The sequence below is a fragment of the Impatiens glandulifera genome, chromosome 3, assembly GCF_907164915.1.
Source record: "Impatiens glandulifera chromosome 3, dImpGla2.1, whole genome shotgun sequence".
Lineage (NCBI taxonomy): Eukaryota > Viridiplantae > Streptophyta > Magnoliopsida > Ericales > Balsaminaceae > Impatiens > Impatiens glandulifera.
Window position 1 is genome coordinate 5,235,216 of NC_061864.1, and position 20,962 is coordinate 5,256,177.

The 20,962-nt window shown below is 32.7% G+C and overlaps 3 protein-coding genes and 1 long non-coding RNA gene across 4 annotated transcripts; 3 read left to right on the top strand and 1 right to left on the bottom strand.

Moving 5' to 3' along the window:
• Positions 1-1,385: 1,385 nt before the first annotated feature.
• LOC124932354 (ABC transporter G family member STR2-like) lies at positions 1,386-4,063 on the top strand. The gene is made up of 3 exons (XM_047472974.1): positions 1,386-1,873; positions 2,222-2,871; positions 3,001-4,063. The coding sequence occupies exons 1-3, from the start codon at positions 1,391-1,393 to the stop codon at positions 3,977-3,979; spliced, it is 2,112 nt and encodes a 703-aa protein (XP_047328930.1). The 5' UTR covers positions 1,386-1,390; the 3' UTR covers positions 3,980-4,063.
• A 1,097-nt stretch (positions 4,064-5,160) lies between these two features.
• On the bottom strand, positions 5,161-6,555 carry LOC124932790. The gene is made up of 2 exons (XR_007098777.1): positions 5,969-6,555; positions 5,161-5,729 (listed from the first exon to the last, which is right to left on the bottom strand). It is a non-coding gene; the product is annotated as an uncharacterized LOC124932790 (long non-coding RNA).
• Positions 6,556-6,692: 137 nt separating this feature from the next.
• Positions 6,693-13,723, top strand: LOC124928987 (nodulation receptor kinase-like). The gene is made up of 14 exons (XM_047469240.1): positions 6,693-6,744; positions 7,115-7,643; positions 7,845-8,317; positions 8,511-8,661; positions 8,880-8,951; positions 9,040-9,105; positions 10,153-10,224; positions 10,524-10,753; positions 10,838-11,064; positions 11,529-11,655; positions 11,744-11,812; positions 12,581-12,770; positions 12,884-13,016; positions 13,345-13,723. Exons 1-14 carry the CDS (start codon positions 6,693-6,695, stop codon positions 13,678-13,680), a joined length of 2,727 nt encoding a protein of 908 aa, XP_047325196.1. The 3' UTR covers positions 13,681-13,723.
• Positions 13,724-16,144: 2,421 nt separating this feature from the next.
• On the top strand, positions 16,145-20,376 carry LOC124928868 (serine hydroxymethyltransferase, mitochondrial). The gene is made up of 16 exons (XM_047469117.1): positions 16,145-16,333; positions 16,411-16,455; positions 16,544-16,630; positions 16,795-16,916; positions 17,159-17,235; positions 17,448-17,572; positions 18,056-18,148; positions 18,339-18,431; positions 18,517-18,714; positions 18,885-18,989; positions 19,099-19,164; positions 19,258-19,335; positions 19,409-19,520; positions 19,667-19,777; positions 19,878-20,056; positions 20,159-20,376. Exons 1-15 carry the CDS (start codon positions 16,238-16,240, stop codon positions 20,024-20,026), a joined length of 1,557 nt encoding a protein of 518 aa, XP_047325073.1. The 5' UTR covers positions 16,145-16,237; the 3' UTR covers positions 20,027-20,056; positions 20,159-20,376.
• Positions 20,377-20,962: the final 586 nt, after the last annotated feature.

Genomic DNA, 20,962 nt, shown 5'->3' on the forward strand with positions numbered 1-20,962 from the left:
GATGGGGGTGGTGGGGGACCAACGGGAGGGGAGTGAATGAGAGGAGAGAGGGAAAAGAAAAGAAAGAAAAAGAAAGAAAAAAAAATTAAAAAATGAAAAGGTTATTCAGGGGTATAATTGGAAAAAATTATAAAAAAAGGTTAAAAAACAAAACCAAATTTAGTGAGGTTAAATTTCAAAATAGTTAAGTTTTTAGGGTCATATTATCAAATTTCCCCAATTTATTTTCTGTTTTTTTTAAAAAAAAATTATTTTGGATAAGACAGTGATATTTATTTAGGAGCAAATTAAGTATTGTACCATGCATTTCGAATTTATAGTTTTGATATAAATAATACTTGTTTTAAATATAAGAGATAAAAACAATATAAAAATATTGTTTTAAATGAAATCACCGACGAACAAACATCAAATTTAGTGTTAACGAGCTCAAAAATACTCAAGAAGATAAATAAGTTTACCGAAAATCTCCACCGAATTTTCATAAAAAAAATTCACATTTTATTATAATAATAATAGTGTTGTGTAGTAAACGCATCAATTGACCACGATTACTGAAATTCTTACCATTCATTTCGAGTCAAATAGTTCACTAAATATTATTTTATTTATTATCTCATTAATTATTATTTTATTCATTAATTAAAATATTTAAATACTATATATTTAAAAATAATAATATTTATAATTGTATATTAATACTCACTACTATAGTTATTTTATAAAATAAAAATAAAATAGATATTCTTAAAATTACTCCATTAATATTATTTAAATAAGTCCAAATTTATTTAAATAATCTAAACTGAAAAACTTTTTATTTTTAATGTAAAAAATTAAGTAACGCCCAACATCAATTTAAAGCTTTATAATCAATTAAACAAACTATTCGAATACATATATTTTTGAATCATTCACTTATACCACTAAACTTATAATTTTTTTTAAACTAACTTAAGATATTTTTATTAATTTTAATGATATTATACAAGTATTAACCCGGCCCGTGCCCTAGCTATATATCATTTTTTAGTATTTAGTTTTAAATTTTATATAAAATTAACAATTATGTCAAGTTGTCAACTTCAAGATAAAAAAAGGAGGTTAATTCTAAATGCATTAAAATAATGGGAGATAATTGTAAGGCAACAAATGATGAAGAAAACAAAGAAACAAGTTTCTTGTTTTTGATTAAGACAACGTTAATTAAAACGGATTGTTCTATGACAAAAGTTAACCTTAATTCATTAAACCTTGGAACTGCCTCCATTTGATGCTTCTCCCCCAGCTGTTCTTAAGGCACCTCTAGCTTCTTCTCCCTTATAATTCCATATCAAACCTAAAAACCAAAATCTTATTTAACAATTTTCTCTCAATAATTTTTATAATTATGGCGCATGTTGGAAGGCGTGGGAGGGTCGATACAATAATAGACGTCGCAAATCCGATAAATTTCACGGGTGGGCTCGAGTTCTCAAGTCTAACCTACACCGTCACAAAGAAGAAGAAAGTTGATGGAAATTGGGTTAAGCAAGAGGTCGACTTGTTGCACAACATAACTGGTTATGCACCAAAAGGCTCCATAACGGCTGTTATGGGACCGAGTGGTGCAGGAAAGTCGACTTTTCTTGATGGTTTAGCTGGAAGAATCGCTAGCGAAAGCCTCAAGGGGAGAGTATCTCTAGACGGTTTGGATGTCACCCCTAGCTTGATCAAAAGGACTTCCGCTTATATAATGCAAGAGGATAGGCTCTTTCCCATGTTAACCGTCTATGAAACACTCATCTTCGCAGCCGATTTTCGGCTAGGTTCGTTTTCTATGTCCGAGAAACAACTTCGGGTCGAGAAGCTCATTGAGCAGCTTGGATTATCGGTAAGCTTTCTTTGTATGGAAGTTTTTTTTTTTAATTTTATCATTAAATGATAAAATTCATTTAGTAAATTCAAGTTTTTGCGAACATTGATTGATTGTGGTGAAAACAATCCAACAAATTAAACCTAGGTCTCTAGTGATAAAGTACATTTTATTTTTAGTTTATGTTAGTAGTGTTGTTCTATAAATGGTTAAATGTGTTGTTTTTCTGGGGTGTGTTTAGTAATATATATGGACTGTTTTTTTTAGTTATTTTTTGTCACTTAAATTACTATCATCATTTATTTAAGAAAAAATGAAGTATTTTAGTTAACTATTTAAATCGATGATTTGAATGGATGCATGCAGTCGTCGAGGAACACATACATAGGAAACGAAGAGACAAGAGGGATATCGGGAGGTGAGCGACGTAGGGTCACAATCGGAGTTGATATCATCCACGGCCCGTCATTGTTATTCCTAGACGAGCCGACATCAGGGCTAGACTCTACGAGTGCCCACAGCGTGATCGAGAAGGTTCAAGACATCGCTCGATTAGGTAGCACGGTGGTGCTCACCATCCACCAACCCTCCTCAAGAATTCAACTACTTCTCGACCATCTCATCATCTTAGCACGAGGACAACTCATGTATCAAGGATCCCCCAAAGATGTCATTCTCCATTTAGGTCGAATGGGACGAAAAGTCCCCAAAGGAGAAAACTCCATAGAATTCTTGATCGACGTGATTCAAGAGTACGATCAATCGGACGTTGGCGTTGAGGTACTCGCCGAGTTTGTTCGCACCGGGATGAAGCCTCCGCCACTCGACGACGACGAGATGTCGGTTTTGACCGCCGTCCCGTCCCCACGTCCCGGGGATTGGGGACGACGCCATCGGTCGGAGGACGCTGATAGAGATTTCGACAGAAGTTTGAGGAGTAGTCATGGGAACACATCGATGTCTTGGACCCCACGGTTCACTCCTTCCCGTAAAAAAACAGAGCAAGCCCGAATTGGGTAACCTTATAACACCATCTTTTTTAAATGATTGATGTGAATATATAATTAGATTTCATATACTCTAATCCCTAACTACAGTCATTTTCTTTTTTTAAACAAATATTGATGGTTTGAATTTGATTGTAGATTGTCTCCAATGTATAGCTACTCCAAGGATATACTATCAAGCACTCCAACTCCTCATAGTAGCGACTACATTGTCAACGAAAACGACTATCGAACTCCGAGCAACGCCGCCTCCGGCGGCAGCCACCTCGGCCCCAAGTTTGCCAATTCCTTCTTTAGCGAAACATGGATCCTCACTAAGAGGAACTTCATAAACATAAGACGCACGCCTGAGCTCTTCTTATCTCGACTAATGGTTCTAACCGTAATGGGCTTCATGATGGCCACCATGTTCTTCCATCCAAAGAAGAACATGCAAGGCCTCACCAACCGTCTAAGTTTCTTCATCTTCACAGTCTGTCTCTTCTTCTTCTCATCAAATGACGCCGTTCCCGCATTCATCCAAGAACGCTTCATCTTCATTCGCGAGACATCTCACAACGCTTACCGAGCCTCTTCGTACACAATCTCGGGTCTCATCACATACCTTCCGTTTCTAGCTATTCAAGCAGGAGTCTACGCAGCCATAGTTTGGTTCCCCTTAAAGCTACGCGGTTCGTTCTTATACTTCTTCGTGATGCTTTTCGTGTCGCTTTTGACGACGAATTCTTTCGTGGTGTTCGTGAGTTGCGTAGTGCCGAATTTCATTCTAGGGTATGCGGCGGTGATAGCGTTCACGGCGTTGTTCTTTCTTTTTTGTGGGTACTTTGTGAGTAGTTATGAAATGCCGGTTTATTGGAAATGGATGAATAAGATATCGACGATGACATATCCTTATGAAGGTTTGTTGATGAATGAGTTTCAAACGGATAAAAGCTTTGGGAATAATGTGGGAATTGAGGTTAGTGGGTTCGACGTGTTGGAGCAGTTGTTAAGGATTGATCATAAGGATGAGAAGAAGATGTGGGAAAGGGTGTTGATCATGTTGGGATGGGCTGTTCTTTATAGGATTTTGTTTTATCTTGTACTACGTTTTGCGTCCAAGAATCAAAGGACTTGAACAAATAATGTTTAACTTGGTGTTAATTTGGTTTGGTTGTAATCCTATAAATTAAGCCATAATTTATTCATATGTTTCTTTTTTTTCAAATAATCACAAATGCACAAAAAAAAAAGAGGTATATTATTTTTAGGTTTCTAAAGAATCCTTCAATATTTCTTTTTAAATTTTAGAAGCCTCCTTTCAATTTTTCTTAGTAAAATTTAAATCAAAAACATTAAATTTCTTAAATCACAATACTATTTCAATAAACAATCTTAATTAATATATATATATATATATATATATATATATATATATATATATATATATATATATATATATATATATATATATATATATATATATATATATATATATATTATATAACCCACCGCCATGACTAACATTTGGTCTCTTATTAAATAAAAATTGAACATTTGTCTTTTAAGAACCATTTTTTAACATAGACTCCACACTTTAAGCTATTTTTTTTTGGTAGGTGAACATTCTCAAATCAAAATATTCTTAATGAAAATTGAAGTTAAAACTTATAATTTTCTGAAATAAGACTTAATTTTAAATAAACTAGTGAAAGTATTATGAGTATAGTTAAATATTTAAATTTAAAAAAGTGATTTATTTTCAATGTGTAGTACTCTTTATTAGGGATGAGCTCGACCGACCCAAACCATTTGATATGGTCTTTTAATATAATGTAAATTGATCCATTAGGGGTCAATTAACATTTAGCCAAATAATTAATTAAATCAATTCAGTTTGCTACCTCCACCTACTGCAAGTATATCCTTTAAACCGTATCAAAAGGGAAAAAAAATTGAGCATTAGAAACAAAGAATTGAGAATAATTTATAATAATGAATAATATTTTAAAGCTCAATTCTTTTGTATTTTGTGTTTCTCTTCACATTCAAATGTTACAAATAAGGACATTCAATATGATTTAAAAGATTCATCTCACCTTTTTAATATATTTAAATACAAACTGACAATTTATTATAATATTATAAATTCATATATATATATATATATATATATATATTTGTAAATAATAATAATAATAATAAATTTACTTAAGAAATTTAGCAAACATTATGAAAATAAAATACTTTTTTTCAGAAAATAAATTTTGATTTTTGAGGGGAAAAAATTGATAAGTAAAATAATACAACAAGATCATCTAAGGCGTGTATATAAATTTATAAATGAAGCAAAGAAATATATACAGCCAATCATGTACGTTCTAATAATGAGTCCAAATACATTTTGTTGAAGGTTGGATTGAAGGTCAAATATGATATAGACTAATATCCTTAAAAAAAACCTCTACACATTCAGAATATCAACCCTGGTTTTATTTTGTAATTTCTTGAGAACTATGAACATCTTAGAATTGAATTTTTTTAATAAGAAAATTATGAAATAAATCCACCAAATTTGTAACAAATAACTTTAAATCAAGTCAACAAAAATGTTCAATTAGTTCAAATAGTTAATTAATAGACTAGGCATGGTTAAGGATAATTTATATTTAAAAGCATCTTCGTGACCTAGACTTCAAATATTTTAGTCTTCAATTTAGACTGTCTGAAAGTGACATTGATTTTTCTTTTTTAAATCAAAGAATAAAATGAGAAATATAGTATAACCCGACATTTATGACATTTACTTCAATTTAAGACGTTTTTAATGAAAATTTACCTCAGACATTTGTTCTCGTAGACAATATTTTTTCACTTGAGCTACCAACCTGAAAGTGGTGTATTGATGTTGTCAAAGCTGTAACTTCTGAAACAAATTTAACAACTAAAACTATTTTCAAACCAAAAAAAAAAACACCAAATTGATAGCCGAAGTATATATTATTGCTTCCTCAAGGTGAAAACTCACCAAGTTGAAGAAGAATTTACGAAGAAACACTTAAAAGAAGTCAATTTTTCATGAAAACAAATTATGTGTTATTTGCACAGTTAAGTTTATGTGACTTACCGACCCCAGAAGTTCAGGTACTCAAATCACACCATTTCTCCCTGTTAAAAAAAGACAAACATGAAGTAGACTTCAAAACAACCGACAAGGAGAAAAAGGGGAAGATTATAGAAATAACTAAATAAGAAGGATAGCTCCGCCCAAAATATTATTATAATTAAGCCTAATTTTCATTTGTTTAATATACCATAAGAAGACCAACCACTAACCAATCAAACTAATCTTGCCAATTCAACATATTTGTTTAACAAGCAACCCAATCAAAACCCATTTTACATTATCTTAATCATGGACCCAGCCAGCCATAATCATCATCAACATAATCATCCCCTTCCTTTCCTTGCTTCAGTCTTATTCACATTTAGTCAAACACATATGTTCTTCTCATATACCAACAAGTGCTGGAAGGAGAAAACATCTTCAGTCTGTTTTTGAGATTGACAAAGAAGGATGGAGCGAATTCAATACATGACCACCAAATGATGGAAAGAGTAAATTGGGATTTCATATCGGGTTACTGTTACATCTTTTGCCTATTTATTATATCATGTCAATCTGCAAATGCAAAAGAAGGTAAAGTAGTTTTACTACTATGTTTTATAAATATTGTGTTGAGACCTTCCCTACTTTGTTCATGTATACAAGTTTTAGGATTGGGGAAGAACATCTTTAATTAATTATTACAATCTACAGTAATCATGTCAATATCTGAATTTAGAAATCTATGAAGGCCAAGAACACAGGAATGTACAAGGTTAGAACCAAGATACATCTAGGTCAACCATATGCACGTTTTCAGTAAAGACTAGACTGAACATGTAGCAGTAGCATCAATACCAAAGAATACCATCTACAATAATCATGTCAATATCTGAATTTAGTAAAAGTCCTAATGTCTTGTTACTCAAAAAGCCCCAAATAACTTGGTTTTTTATAACCTATATCAAACGGGTTATTTGAAAATAACCCACTGTTTCAAATAATCTCAGATCAAACAAGGTCTTGATACAAAGAGTAAACTTGGATCTAAAAAGTTATGTACATATATGAAACTATGCTTAGTCGAGTATTTCACTTTTCCTCTCTTTTGCTTATGAGTTAACATGATCATTTTTCTTAACAGCCATCTCATGTGATGTCATGCAGGATTTCTTAGTATAGATTGTTGTGCTGAGTCAAATTTCACCGATCACAGAACAAATATAAGTTGGATAGAAGATTACTCTTGGTTTCCAGATCGATCCACTTGCCAAAAAATAATTACTTCCGAGAAAACTCAAAGACTCTGTGATAATTCTCGAGTTTTTACTTCAAGATACGGAAATATATGGTGTTATAGTCTCCCAACAGTAAAGAATCAGGTCTATATTATAAGGGGTACCTTTCTTCCTTGGAATCGGCAAGTGGCAGAAAGAGGCTCTTCCTTTGATATTCTCATAGGAGTTACATCCATAGCTAAGGTGGTGAATACTACAAAGGAGACAGAGGCAGAAGGAATATTCAGAGCTACCAGTGACAACACTAACTTCTGCTTAGTGAAGGAGCAAGGATATCCTTACATCTCAAAGCTTGAACTGCGGCCTTTGGATATAACACTTTATCTGACTCCAGAATCATCCAGAGTTCTTAAATTGATACACAGAGTCAATGTGGGTAGTAGCACCACTGAGATCAGGTAGCTCACTCCATCCTGTTAAAATATATCAAACAAAACATATTTTTTTCCTTTAATGTTTCAAAAACAACCAAACTGGCATCATTGAATGGTTCAAGATCTACCCTCCTCTGATTAGGTTCAAACTGTACAAGAACAGAAGACATTCACTAAACACGTCTATACTGTTCATCGTTAATTATTATTTATTATCAATTTCAGGTACCCGGACGATCCATATGATCGAATATGGAGGGCAATGTCCAACACAAACCAGGCTGAGAAATGGGTATCATCTGTCATAATCAATATGGACAATGACATAAGAACAGCACCTCCTATACAAGTGTTACAGACGGCTCAAGTTCATGAGGAAAATTTGGTGATACTGCATAATGATCTTGAAACTAAAAATCGTAGTTATGATCTGTACTTATACTTTCTTGAGCACAATAAATCAATTCAAAAAGGGCAAAGGGTGTTCGATGTATACATAAACAATGAGAAAAGGCAGGAAATCGATATAAAAGCTGGGGGATCCAATTATAAAGCAGTTGTATTGCCTTTTACAGCAGATGGTTTTTTCAATTTGACGTTAACCAAGGCTTCCAGTGATTCTCCCTTTGGACCCATTCTGAATGCTTATGAGATCTTGCAAGTTCGACCATTGTCTGAAGAGACTTTGAAAGAAGATGGTCAGTTTATGCTCTCCCACAAGTTTGACAAAATAAAAAGGAAATTTCAAGATTTTTTCTTTATTTTGAGATTGGTCTATTAGCTTGCCAATTAATCTCCAAATAATGGAATGAAAAAAGGCTACCTACAATCAAAAGATATTATTGTAATTAAATCGTCATATTCTTTCTAACTTGCCCTCTCTGTGTATAGTGGAAGCCATATTGAAGGTGAAAAAAGAGTTACTCAAGAACAACAATGGGAATAATATTCTTAATACTTGGAATGGAGACCCATGTCTTCCAGTGCCATGGAAGGGCCTTTCTTGTAATCAATCTGGTAATGATTCAACAATCACCAAGCTGTAAGTTATTCTTTTCCTTTCAACTTTCAGTAGATACAAGGCCTTGTTTTCTTGTACAATTCTCCAGAACCACTAATAAATCCAGATTTTCGGTACCTGTCAAACAGAGCCTTAGAAATATGTTCTGAAGTAATTCCAACACTTAATATTCAAAATGTCATCAGGCGGTATAGTTTATAAGCAACTCAACTCTCCTTTCTTTACCTGTAACGTTTCAGGAACCTTTCATTCAGTAAACTACAAGGACCACTTCCTCTTGCAATTGCTCAACTGATTAATCTGAAGGAGTTGTATGTCATCAATGTTTACTTTTATGTTGTTCTGCATTAAGGTTGTATAAGTTTGTTAATAACCATATTTTTAATCTCCACAATGCAGGAACTTGAGCAACAATGATTTCACTGGTGTCATTCAACCATTTCTATATTCCTCAATTACATCAGTGTACTCTTTCTCTCAAATCTGCAAATGAAATGCATTAGTATATACATCATGAATCTATCAATTAATAAATCTTGTCTATCATATTTAGACTATTTGGAAGCAACTTTCAAATTTCATTTCTTCTTTTTCTTTTACTTTTACTTCTACATATATCAAAATCATTTATAATAAAATGATATTTGGTAAAAATCACCAATTTTTAAATAAGGTAATTTTGCAATAATTTCACCTGTATGAATCATGGATACGAACTAGAGAAGCCTAACCAATAGATGGAGCTTACTGATAATGGAAATTTGTTAGGGTGTAAATAAGTAAGATAGGGTCAAAACATTTTTGTGAACAAAAAGTAGATGGATAGGTATCAGAAGCCATAAGTTGAATCAATAGAATGAAATGAAAGATTCAGTTTTTTAATGTTTCCTCATCTACTTTCTTTGTGATTTCTCACCTTAGGCTTTGGACATTTCTGTCTTCAATCCTAACTCACCCTGACTTCCATTTGGTACATAACATAATTACCCACAACTGAAAAGGCAAATTACTCCAGATAACCAAAACAGTACATGAAAACTGAGTGTAATAGGATTATAGGACTTGACCAGCAATTGAAAGGGCAAAAAATTTGAGAGCAATTAAAATAGTGCCCTCTCATGATTTATATACTCCATGCTTGCCAACTTACTTGCATGTCCAGACTTGGACATTATGATATAAAAATAAATTGGCTATTTAAGCTATCCTTTTTAATTTATTTATAAACACCTGACTTCCTATGTTTTACCATATATTTCCTACAAGTCTGCTAGAATATCCATTTCACTAAATCACCCACATACTTATCCATACAGGAATCCAAAAGTACAAAGATTCCAGGAGAATACCAATTAAAACACCATTATTTGCATTGTACTTATAGTAGAGATAACTACCTTAATAAATGACATTATCTTAATCAATGTATCACATTTCAAACCAATAACACATCTGGAGTATAACACCGACTCTAATCCTCATGAACTGATTGATCCATTATTTCCTTTACAGTGATGTCAGCAACAATAATATCAATGGGGCAATACCAGAAACTTTTAAATCACTTCCATATGTGAAAACAATGTAAGTTCATATATCATTTTGGTATACTCTAGCAAGAACGTGCATTTCTATTGATAGAAAAGTTGGAAAGAAGAAAAGATAGCTTTACTAAGTCTTTGCAGAATGTAATATTGAATTGGAATGTTTCTCCAGAAATGTGTGAAAGAATCATTCCCATGGTAAAAAAAAGAACTATCAATACATACTCAAGGCTAAAATTAGTGTATAAAGCTCTGGCCCATTGGTGGGGGGACAGGAGAAACCTTCGTGTCAAAATGAAGACTAACTCTTTGGGTTTTCTTTGAACTACTATTTTTCAGAAATCGGTTATCTAAAGGTCAAGAACTATCCAAATCAGAAGAAACTGGAACAAACGAGGTTGTGACAGAGAAAACATCTACTCCCCAATTCACCAAAGTATTAGTCATAGGAACAGTTGCTGGGGGATCTTTCACGCTCACTGCCCTTGTAATTATCTTTGCCTGCTGCTACAAAAGAAAACTTAAAGATGCTCGAGCTTTTGATGAAAAAGGATGCCAAATGACCAAGAGTAAGCAACCCAATCTCCACGAGTCATCTAAATGATGGACAGATGATAAAAATATTTCAACTCTCACTCTCTCTTAAACTGCAGGTGTGATATTTTCCATACCCAGCATGGATGATTTTGTTCTGGAGCCAATACACATACGTAATTTCACTTTGGAGTACATAGAAATGGCCACTAAAAATTACAGCATTTTAGTAGGTGAAGGAGGTTTTGGATCCGTTTTTCGTGGAGCTCTTCTTGATGGTCAAGAAGTGGCAGTAAAAGTCCGGTCAGACACATCAGCACAGGGAACTCGTGAATTCAACAATGAGGTAGAATTTCAGGCACTTCCTAACATATATATTATGCAATAAAAAAAAGAAGAGGATGTTCAAATCACAGTATAGCGTAAAATGTAGTTGATCCAAGCTGAAGTTGTAGTTCCCTACTTCATATGATGGTTCAGGGCTGATGGGTGCTGATATCTCAACATTTCATAAACTTAGTTGACAAAATGCATGTTATGTGCTACTTCTCTACAAGGATAAAGAAACAGAGAGCTTAATTTCCCTTATGACATATAGTCTGTCACTTCCATGAACTTGTCTACAAGGATAAAGACTCAGCTGGCTTATAATTATCCACTGTTCATTACCTTGGGTGAATAATTTCAGTTTTTTACACAAAAGTCATAACTACACTAGAACTATTTTCATGACGATATTTCATGGAAGAAAATATATCACCATGATTTGCCACATAAAGAAATTAACATATTTACCACTGTATGGTACAGCTAGAGCTTCTCTCATCTATACAACATGAAAATTTGGTGCCCCTCCTTGGATATTGCTGTGAAAAAGACCAGCAAATACTTGTTTATCCCTTCATGTCCAATGGCTCGCTACAAGATCGTCTCTATGGTATAATATATACCTTCATATTCAATCTAATCGGTGTATTCTTTAAGCTGCTCTAAATTATTCAAAATCTCTATTAACTCTATAACAGGTGAAGCAGCAAAAAGAAGGACATTGGATTGGCCAACCAGGCTTTCGATTGCCCTTGGCGCTGCTCAAGGTGAGCCAATAATTGACCTCCATCTTAGTCATGAAGCATTTTTATAAGAAAAATCTTGGATAAATAAAACATGGAGAAACAACAAAGCTACAGATATCTTTGTGGAAATAGGAAATAAAATACAACCAGTTAAAATATGTTTAATTGCCTACAAGGAGGAAAAAATATTGACTACACTTTTCACATAGGAATGCCTAATATAGGTAAATAACAGGTAGAAATAATTTCCTAGAAATTGCTTGACTTGGAAATAGTCATTGGTTAGATGATCTTCTACTTATTTCAAATAAAAGTCTCACACATAACAATAAGAACAATATTACCAGATTTTGTAAATTGACTTATAGCATTCACATAAATTAGCATCTGAGACCATTGGGTTTCCCCAAAACACATATGAGACCATTTGATGACACAATACGTTGATTCCAAATGATCCAGGAAAACCACAAAAGCGATTATATAGAAGTATCAACCAAGGACATTCCTCTGCATACACAATTTGAGAACACTTCAAAAATCTATTGTATGTTTGCTAAATATAGAGATGATTAAATGTGAAAACATCAAGCTAACATAAACACAAATCGGTTATTGTGCACAGCTAGTGAGTTTGTGCAACAAATTAATGGCTTAATAACTCGTACATGCTTGGGCATACTTATTCAAGATTTGGTTGCTTAGTGATTAACGGTGGGGATTGGAATAGGAATAGAAAAAATAATAATAGGTATTCCACTAATTTCTTTCATCAACTTTCTTTTGCAGGTTTGACCTATCTTCACACATTTGCTCGACGTTCTCTCATACATAGGGACATAAAATCAAGTAACATACTGCTGGATCAAAGCATGTCTGCCAAGGTGGCAGATTTTGGCTTTTCAAAATATGCCCCTCAAGAAGGCGATAGCGGTGCATCCCTAGAAGTTAGGGGGACAGCGGGATACTTGGATCCTGAGTAAGTAAAAATTCAGTTTTGTCCATCTTCTAAGATGGACAATACATGCTATAAAGCATTAAAACAGAACTAGAACTTCGTGTTACTGAAAAGAGTCTCCTATCCATTTTCAGGTACTACTCAACCCAGCATTTGACAGCAAAAAGTGATGTCTTCAGTTATGGAGTTGTACTGCTTGAAATAATTAGTGGAAGAGAACCTTTAAATATCCACCGTTCACGTAATGAGTGGAGCTTGGTTGAATGGGTAAGGGAGCTAGCTATATATGTTCATTTCTTTCTCTTAGTTATTAATTTAGAATTGAATTCCAGACCTTGACCAGAGTTTTCTGTTCAAACATCAGTCTATCATAAAAACTAGTCACCATTCATCACCATAGCGGGATTCTTAGTTTGTAACAAAGCCTAAAATTCCTGATAAAACATACTTTGTTGCTAGAATTACATAACTTTGGACAAATAGAAGGTCTTCTAACAAATTAAGCTCGTAAATGGAACTAAACCATCACCATTCCTATCCTTAAGTTCTATTTATATGCGCATGTTTTCTAATAACACATCTACAATCCTGGCAGGCTAAACAAAACATAAGGAATTCAAGAATTGAAGAGATTGTGGATCCAAGTATAAAGGGAGGTTACCATTCCGAAGCAATGTGGAGAGTGGTGGAGGTTGCATTGGCATGCATTGAGCCCTATTCTGCTTACCGACCATGCATGGCGGACGTCGTTCGCGAACTTGAAGACGCTTTGATCATAGAAAACAACGCATCTGAATACATGAAGTCTATATCTAGCTTTGGAGGTTCAAATCGGTTTTCTATGGAAAGAACAAATGCACTTCAGCAAATTGCAGGTCCCTCTGAAATATCATCTGTTGCTATTCAACCTACACCACCACAGCCAAGGTAAGTGATAGCGGAGTTGAAAGTCTCTAAGAAGGATCAGTAGTAACTGACCTGATCTGATCTGATCTGATCGGAAAAGAAATTGGTGAAGCAGCTCTTCAGATTGAAGCCTAGGGATCAAATGATGAAGCCGATTCACATTCCCCGCTCTCATTTTGCAACTCCTTACTTTTTTTTTTGTTCTAAAAGGATCGTTCAGACTTTTTCAGTTTATTCAACTAAAATAAATATGTTTATGTTTATGTTTACTTATTAATATTTTGTAATTTTTCTTGACCTTTAATTTTTGGATTTAGGGTATAGATTTTTGAATTTTAAATTTTGGCATTTGGGTTTAAAATTTTGAGTTTAGTATTATAATAAAATAAATAATATATATATATATATATATATATATATATATATATATATATATATATCTTGGGATTGAAAAAAATATAGATATTAAAAGTATATATCGAAAATACCGTACGATAAAATATCGAAAATATCGATTTTTAAAGTATACCAAAAAAAAGGTAAGATATGATACCGATACCGAAATTATCGGTACGGTAAAGGTATGAGATTTTTAAAATTTTAGTATATCGAGATATACCGAAATAGTAATTATAAGTTAAATATATATATATATATAACACTTATAAGGAAATAATTAAATAAATTTGATATTAATTTAATTATAAAAATATAATTTTTGAATAGTATCAAAATATAATTATACTAAAATATTATTTTATATATGTCTCTCTACCTTATCGATGAGATTGATTTTTTTTAAGTTAATATGTTTTTTAGGCATCAAAGGTATAATAGCGATACCGAACCGAAATTATGATATACCGAAATCAAGGTAAGGTAATGTATGGATTTTTTGTATACCGAAATTAAGGTATATCGAAATCAAGGTATACCGAAATTAAGGTAAGATAAAGATATGCATATTTTGTATACCGAAATTTTAGGTAAAGTATAAAGTATGGATAAAATATTAAGGTATACCGACCCACTCTTATATATATCCTTACTCATATTTTGCTTAATGAGTTAAATAAATTAACATACCCTAAGTCATTTTCCAACTATTTTCGAAATAAATAAGAGAGACCCTAATACTAACCGCTTATAGACTATTCAACAGGTTAAATATTAAATTTATTTAAAATTTAAAATTTTATTTTATTCAAAAAATGATCAATTTATATTCAAAATGTTGAAAATTGTTTGAACAGAACAACAAAATTATGACATGAAGAGAAAATAAATATAAATAAAAAATGTTACTTAATAGGTTATTGAGTTTGTAAGTCTTCGAGAAAAACGATTAACTCATCGGCGGACTCTACCAGCTTTTCAAAATGAATCTCAAAAAAACATCATAATAATAGTATTATGAATTATACGAATTGAACAACTGCGATAATTGAAAATTCGACGATTTCTCTTCAACCAGATAGTCCACCAACAAGTAAATGAGATGGTAACCCAATTATGTAGGTCTGCCATATTAAATGCATCAATCCAAATTTCCTAAAACTATCCAAAGATTTAGGCATCATCCAATAAATTTAAATTTAAGTGATCCTCTAAAAGACTTCAGATACTAGTTACCCCTCGAAAATGTAAAAGTAAGTAAGTTGTCGATTCAACTTTCTCGTGACACATACGACTAACCATAATATATTTTTTTTTCATGCACATATCATCCATAAGACACCGTAAATAACTCTTCATCCAAAGAATTTAAATTTTTATTGTTGGTATTGTTTATAATATTGTAAAATTTATCACACTAAAGTAATTTAAGTGGTAAGAACGATTCTAAAATATAAATTGTCACATATTCGATTCTCACTTAAAATATTTTAAATGAAAAGACAGATAATGGAGATTTCATATTAACTTTCTATAATAATAATAATAATCCTCAATTTTAAAAAAGACTTTATAAATTTCAAGTATTATTTTAAAAATTGATATGAATAAACCAATCCAATTGACTAAGAATATAAAAAACATGTTCTAAATGTTTTTAAATATATTATGTTTACATTGTTTTGGATATTTAAAAATAACAATTTAAATGTTAGATGTACTGTTTTTATAATTAAATATTATTTTAATAAACAAATATAAAATTACAATATATGATTTTTTTTTCAATGTATTCATTTATTTTGAAAACTCATTTAAATATAGGTTTGATTTCCACATCAATTAAGTAAGAAAAAAAATCAAACAAATATAAAAAAAGTACAAAATTTCCAAAATAATTGAATTGCAATTAATTTTCAAATATTAAAATTGAGTTTAAAATAAATAAAAAATTAAAATTCCGTGTAATCCACTAATCCCCACTGAAGCAGTTGTGGCCGTTGGAAGTCCAGAAAAAATAAAAAGAAATTCTGCAACCACCAAAAACTCACCCAAAACCAGAGGGTGGTAAGTGCTTAGACGAAGATAGGGTCAGAACTATGATCCAATTCAATTCCTCAGAGAGAGAGAGAGACTAAAGAGGAAGAAGAGATAGATAGAGAAAGAGATAGAGAGAAAGAGGAGAGATGGCAATGTCAATGGCGATGGTGTTTCGCCGCCTCAGTTCTTCTGTAGACAAGCCAGTCAAGAGTATCTTCAACGGCGGTCCCTTCTATTACATGGTCCGATTTCTACTTCTACTTCTACTTCACTTCAATATCATTCTTCTGATTTTCTTTTATCTCTTCAATTCCTGCAGTCTTCTCTACCTAGCCAAGATGTTTACGAGAAATCAGGCGTCACAGTTAAGCCTCATCAACTTCTACTCTTAACCTTAATTTTCATTCAGTATCGTCTTTTCTCACATGTCGTGAGTTCTATTCTATGTCCAGTGGCCAAAGCAATTGAACTCTCCACTCGAGGTCGTCGATCCAGAGATTGCCAATATTATCGAGCTTGAAAAGGCCAGACAGTGGAAGGTTTTCTTTAATCATTTTTTAATCAGTTTTAATGTTTTCGTTGATCCTCATTGGGATCATTTCTTCACAAATGGATATGAATTAACTAAGCATGACCTAGCTAGTTATTCATTTTGCTTTATCTTATTGCTAATGGTAGTTTACTTTGTCTTGTTCTCATCAAGGGGCTCGAACTTATACCTTCAGAAAATTTCACATCTTTGTCTGTGATGCAAGCGGTTGGATCTATAATGACTAATAAATACAGTGAGGGTTACCCAGGTGCTAGATATTATGGAGGAAATGAGTATGTATTTTCTGCTTCATTCTATACGCTTATTTGGAAAGTAGGATTTATAGAAACTTTTTTGCTTGTATATCGATTCTGGATGGATTAGATTAAACTTTTTGCTGGATCTTGATCCACAAGTTTGTATTACAATGTTTTCAGTTTTATTTTCATTTGTATAAAACAGTTGGATTTTGCTTCATCTACTCTTAGTTTCAAATATAGTAAAAGAATATGCACAATGATGTCTTGTCTTTCAGGTACATTGATATGGCAGAAACTTTGTGCCAGAAGCGAGCTCTGGAAGCATTTCGACTGGATCCATCTAAATGGGGAGGTAATAAATTATGTTCTAACTTAGCTCAATGCGGGTCAGTTATATATATATTACTGAAATTGTTTTTTTTTTTCATGCAATCTCACATTTAGAGGTTTTAGGGAACCAATTAGAACATGGTTTCGTGTGATTCCTTCTTGCATCTTCTGCAACAATTCCACAACATAGAAAAAAAAATGAGGAATTCTTATTTGCTTTTTGTGATCATGCAGTAAACGTGCAGTCTCTGTCTGGGTCACCGGCTAATTTCCAAGTTTACACAGCATTGTTAAAAGCTCATGACAGAATCATGGCTCTTGATCTTCCTCATGGTGGCCATCTTTCTCATGGATATCAGGTGTTTCCATCTTCCTTATTAGTCAGATATACCAACATCTTCCAAAATGAAACCAAATGCATGTGAAGAGATTTAGCTGTAGCTGTTAGACATACCACAGACTGCAGCAGGAGCGATCACTAAGCAATTTATTTGATTTCTTTAATTTGACAAATAAAGGCATTAACTTCCTTTCATTTAAAAAAAAAATAGATAATTTATCCTATTACTAGATTGGACAACTTACCCATACCAGGACCCCAATCACCATACAGTGAGATTAGACCGAATTACTAAATATCCTATGTAGTTGAGGTGAAGAAATTAGGACTTGACTTGTAAAGATGTGAGTGACCAAACACAATGTATGCCTTTATTCTACCTATGGAATCCATCAAATTGATTAACTTTCATTAATATGTTTCTATTTATGGTGCGAGCTAAAAAATATGTATTTGGTTGTTTTCAATATCTTACTCATTGTTGCCTTTCTCTTGTGAGCAGACTGACACAAAAAAGATATCTGCAGTATCCATATTCTTTGAGACAATGCCCTACAGACTGGATGAGACCACTGGATATATAGATTATGACCAGGTAGCCATTTGCTTTTCCAGATTCTTGAATGTCCACTTCTCGGTTTCTCCTATTCTGTACATTCATTGTAGATACTTGGAACTAATGAAAAAAAATTCTGGTATAAGATATGAATTGTAATTTTAAAGTGAATAGGTGCATTTCTTTTAATATCAGCTAAAACTGAAAGAGTTCCCTTATCGAATGGCAGTTGGAAAAAAGTGCTACCCTGTTCAGACCGAAACTCATAGTTGCTGGTGCTAGTGCATATGCACGTCTTTATGACTATGCACGCATTCGCAAGGTAAACTGCTTTGAGGATTTAATATATGTTTCAACTTATTAAACTATGAACTCGAGATTAAAGATCTTGTTAATTTTTACCACAGGTGTGCGACAAGCAGAAAGCTATTCTGTTGGCTGACATGGCACACATCAGTGGGTTAGTTGCGGCTGGTGTGGTTCCATCACCATTTGAGTATGCTGATATTGTGACCACAACAACTCACAAATCACTCCGTGGGCCACGTGGAGCCATGATTTTCTTCAGGAAGGGAGTGAAAGAGATTAACAAGCAAGGACAAGAGGTATGCTTTCTATATCTGATTTCCACCCTTTGTTTACACAAAAACAAATTCTGTCTAAATTTTGTTTTCAAATGTTTCTGTATTTGATAAGAAACATAATAAGTGTTTCCAAATGGTCTATTTCACTGTAAAGGAGCAATAATCAATGTTATTTCGGTATCTTGTTGAAGGTCTTGTATGACTATGAGGATAAAATCAACCAAGCTGTCTTTCCTGGACTTCAAGGTGGTCCACATAACCATACTATCACTGGCTTGGCAGTTGCATTGAAGCAGGTTTGATTTTGAAGTAAAACTATTGTTTAATACTTCCAATATCTAGATGAATTAAATAGTTCACTCTTAAATGGTTCTCTCCTTTAAAATTTAGCTTTGCTTTATACAGGCAACAACTCCAGAATACAAAGCATATCAAGACCAAGTGCTCAGTAACTGCTCAAGGTTTGCTCAGGTATGATTGATTGATTCTAAGCTATTAGAAACATCATGGTAAACCGGTTAAATTCTATTCATATATGTAATCTCACGTGTAGTAACTTTGCAGACTTTAATGGGGAGTGGATATGAACTTGTCTCTGGTGGGACTGATAACCACTTAGTTTTGGTGAACCTTAAAAACAAGGTAAGGAGATAAATATTGGCATTTCATTTTAAAAAAAGAAGGTAATTGATATTGAGAAATATGCTTCAAACAGGGTATTGATGGTTCTAGAGTAGAAAAGGTGTTGGAAGCTGTTCATATTGCAGCCAACAAGAACACTGTCCCTGGAGATGTGTCTGCCATGGTTCCTGGTGGCATCAGGATGGGTAAATATTACTCACTTTTTCTTTCTAAAGATACAGATCGTGTTACTTTTCCAAATGAACATTGCATCATGGTCACAATCACTATCTAGATTTTTCTCGTGTTTATATTTTAGTCAAGCTAGTAAAATGATTGAATACTATATCAGGGACACCTGCTCTAACTTCAAGGGGATTTGTGGAGGAGGATTTTGCTAAAGTTGCAGAATTCTTTGATTCTGCAGTAAAATTGGCTTTGAAGATCAAATCCGAAACTAAAGGTTATATTTTTTTTACTCTAAATGACTCTCTAGTGTCTTAAGTCTTAACATCAACAGACAACAACAATAGGTGGATTGAATTATTTTTTTGATGGAGCAGGAACAAAGTTGAAAGACTTCTTGGCAACATTGCAGTCAAGTTCTTCAATCCAATCTGAGATTTCTAAGCTCAAACATGATGTGGAAGAGTACGCAAAACAATTCCCAACAATTGGTTTCGAGAAGGAAACCATGAAATACAAAAATTGATCATTACCATATTCTCTGCAACTACCGTGGGTAAGTAAGTAAACATTCCCACTGATTCATATCTCGATCTATTAGACTATTAACATTTTGTTTCAATAAATTTCTATTTTTTCTTCTTATTGTTGGGAAAAGATGCCAATAGGGGATGCAAATTATTTGGCAGTTGGAAGCGTATATAGTCTCATGTGAAGGATGGGTAATTTTGAGCTTTGACTTATGATAGAAGATGTTATCATCTCATCATCAAGTGCATAATGTATATAAAGAAAAAGAGGCTATAAAAGCAATAATTTGTCCCTATTAATCCCCATTACACTAAATTGAAATACCTCTCACTTTTGATTTTGCTATTTCACTCTCTTTTATCAATTAATTCGCATTAAATTGAATAAGGAAGAATATTATTAACAATAATCTCATTCTTACTATGTTTAATCAAAATTTATCAAATTTAAGATTAATTGATTTGTATAAGTTAAACTTGGCCACATTCATGTAGTCAGAATATTATCGATTTATCATAATAGTTTAAGGTTATGATACAAATTTATATCATACTCGGTCTTTACAACCCTAATAGACCCAATACAAAATCTTAAATATTTTTTTAAAGTGTTTAGTTGAACATTTAAATAAACCCAACAAATATAAAATATTAAAGTATCTATAATTGAGTTGTACATGACAAAAACTCAAATATTGAAGTCTACTCAACAATTCATAGATTATGATTGGAAGCCATCTCTACATATTTCTAAACATTTGAAAAAAAATGAAATCAGTGTTATTAATCCTCATTTTTGCTATTATATAAAAATTGTGGTGAAAATAACTCAACAAAAACAGTTCAAAATTACAAGATTTATAGTAAAAAATAAAAAATATTAGGGCACAAAAACAACATCAACATGATAATTAAAAGGACTCGATTCAGTG

Bases quoted from the DNA above. Each gene is read 5' to 3' on its own strand.
- LOC124928868 (XM_047469117.1), top strand. From the start codon at position 16,238: ATGGCAATGTCAATGGCGATGGTGTTTCGCCGCCTCAGTTCTTCTGTA. The intron at 16,456-16,543 runs GTTAAGCCTCAT...TTCTATGTCCAG, and splicing joins ACGAGAAATCAGGCGTCACA to TGGCCAAAGCAATTGAACTC. The intron at 17,236-17,447 runs GTAATAAATTAT...GTGATCATGCAG, and splicing joins GGATCCATCTAAATGGGGAG to TAAACGTGCAGTCTCTGTCT.
- LOC124932354 (XM_047472974.1), top strand. From the start codon at position 1,391: ATGGCGCATGTTGGAAGGCGTGGGAGGGTCGATACAATAATAGACGTC. The intron at 1,874-2,221 runs GTAAGCTTTCTT...GGATGCATGCAG, and splicing joins TTGAGCAGCTTGGATTATCG to TCGTCGAGGAACACATACAT. The intron at 2,872-3,000 runs GTAACCTTATAA...ATTTGATTGTAG, and splicing joins ACAGAGCAAGCCCGAATTGG to ATTGTCTCCAATGTATAGCT.
- LOC124928987 (XM_047469240.1), top strand. From the start codon at position 6,693: ATGAAGGCCAAGAACACAGGAATGTACAAGGTTAGAACCAAGATACAT. The intron at 9,106-10,152 runs GTACTCTTTCTC...TTTCCTTTACAG, and splicing joins TATTCCTCAATTACATCAGT to TGATGTCAGCAACAATAATA. The intron at 10,225-10,523 runs GTAAGTTCATAT...ACTATTTTTCAG, and splicing joins CTTCCATATGTGAAAACAAT to AAATCGGTTATCTAAAGGTC.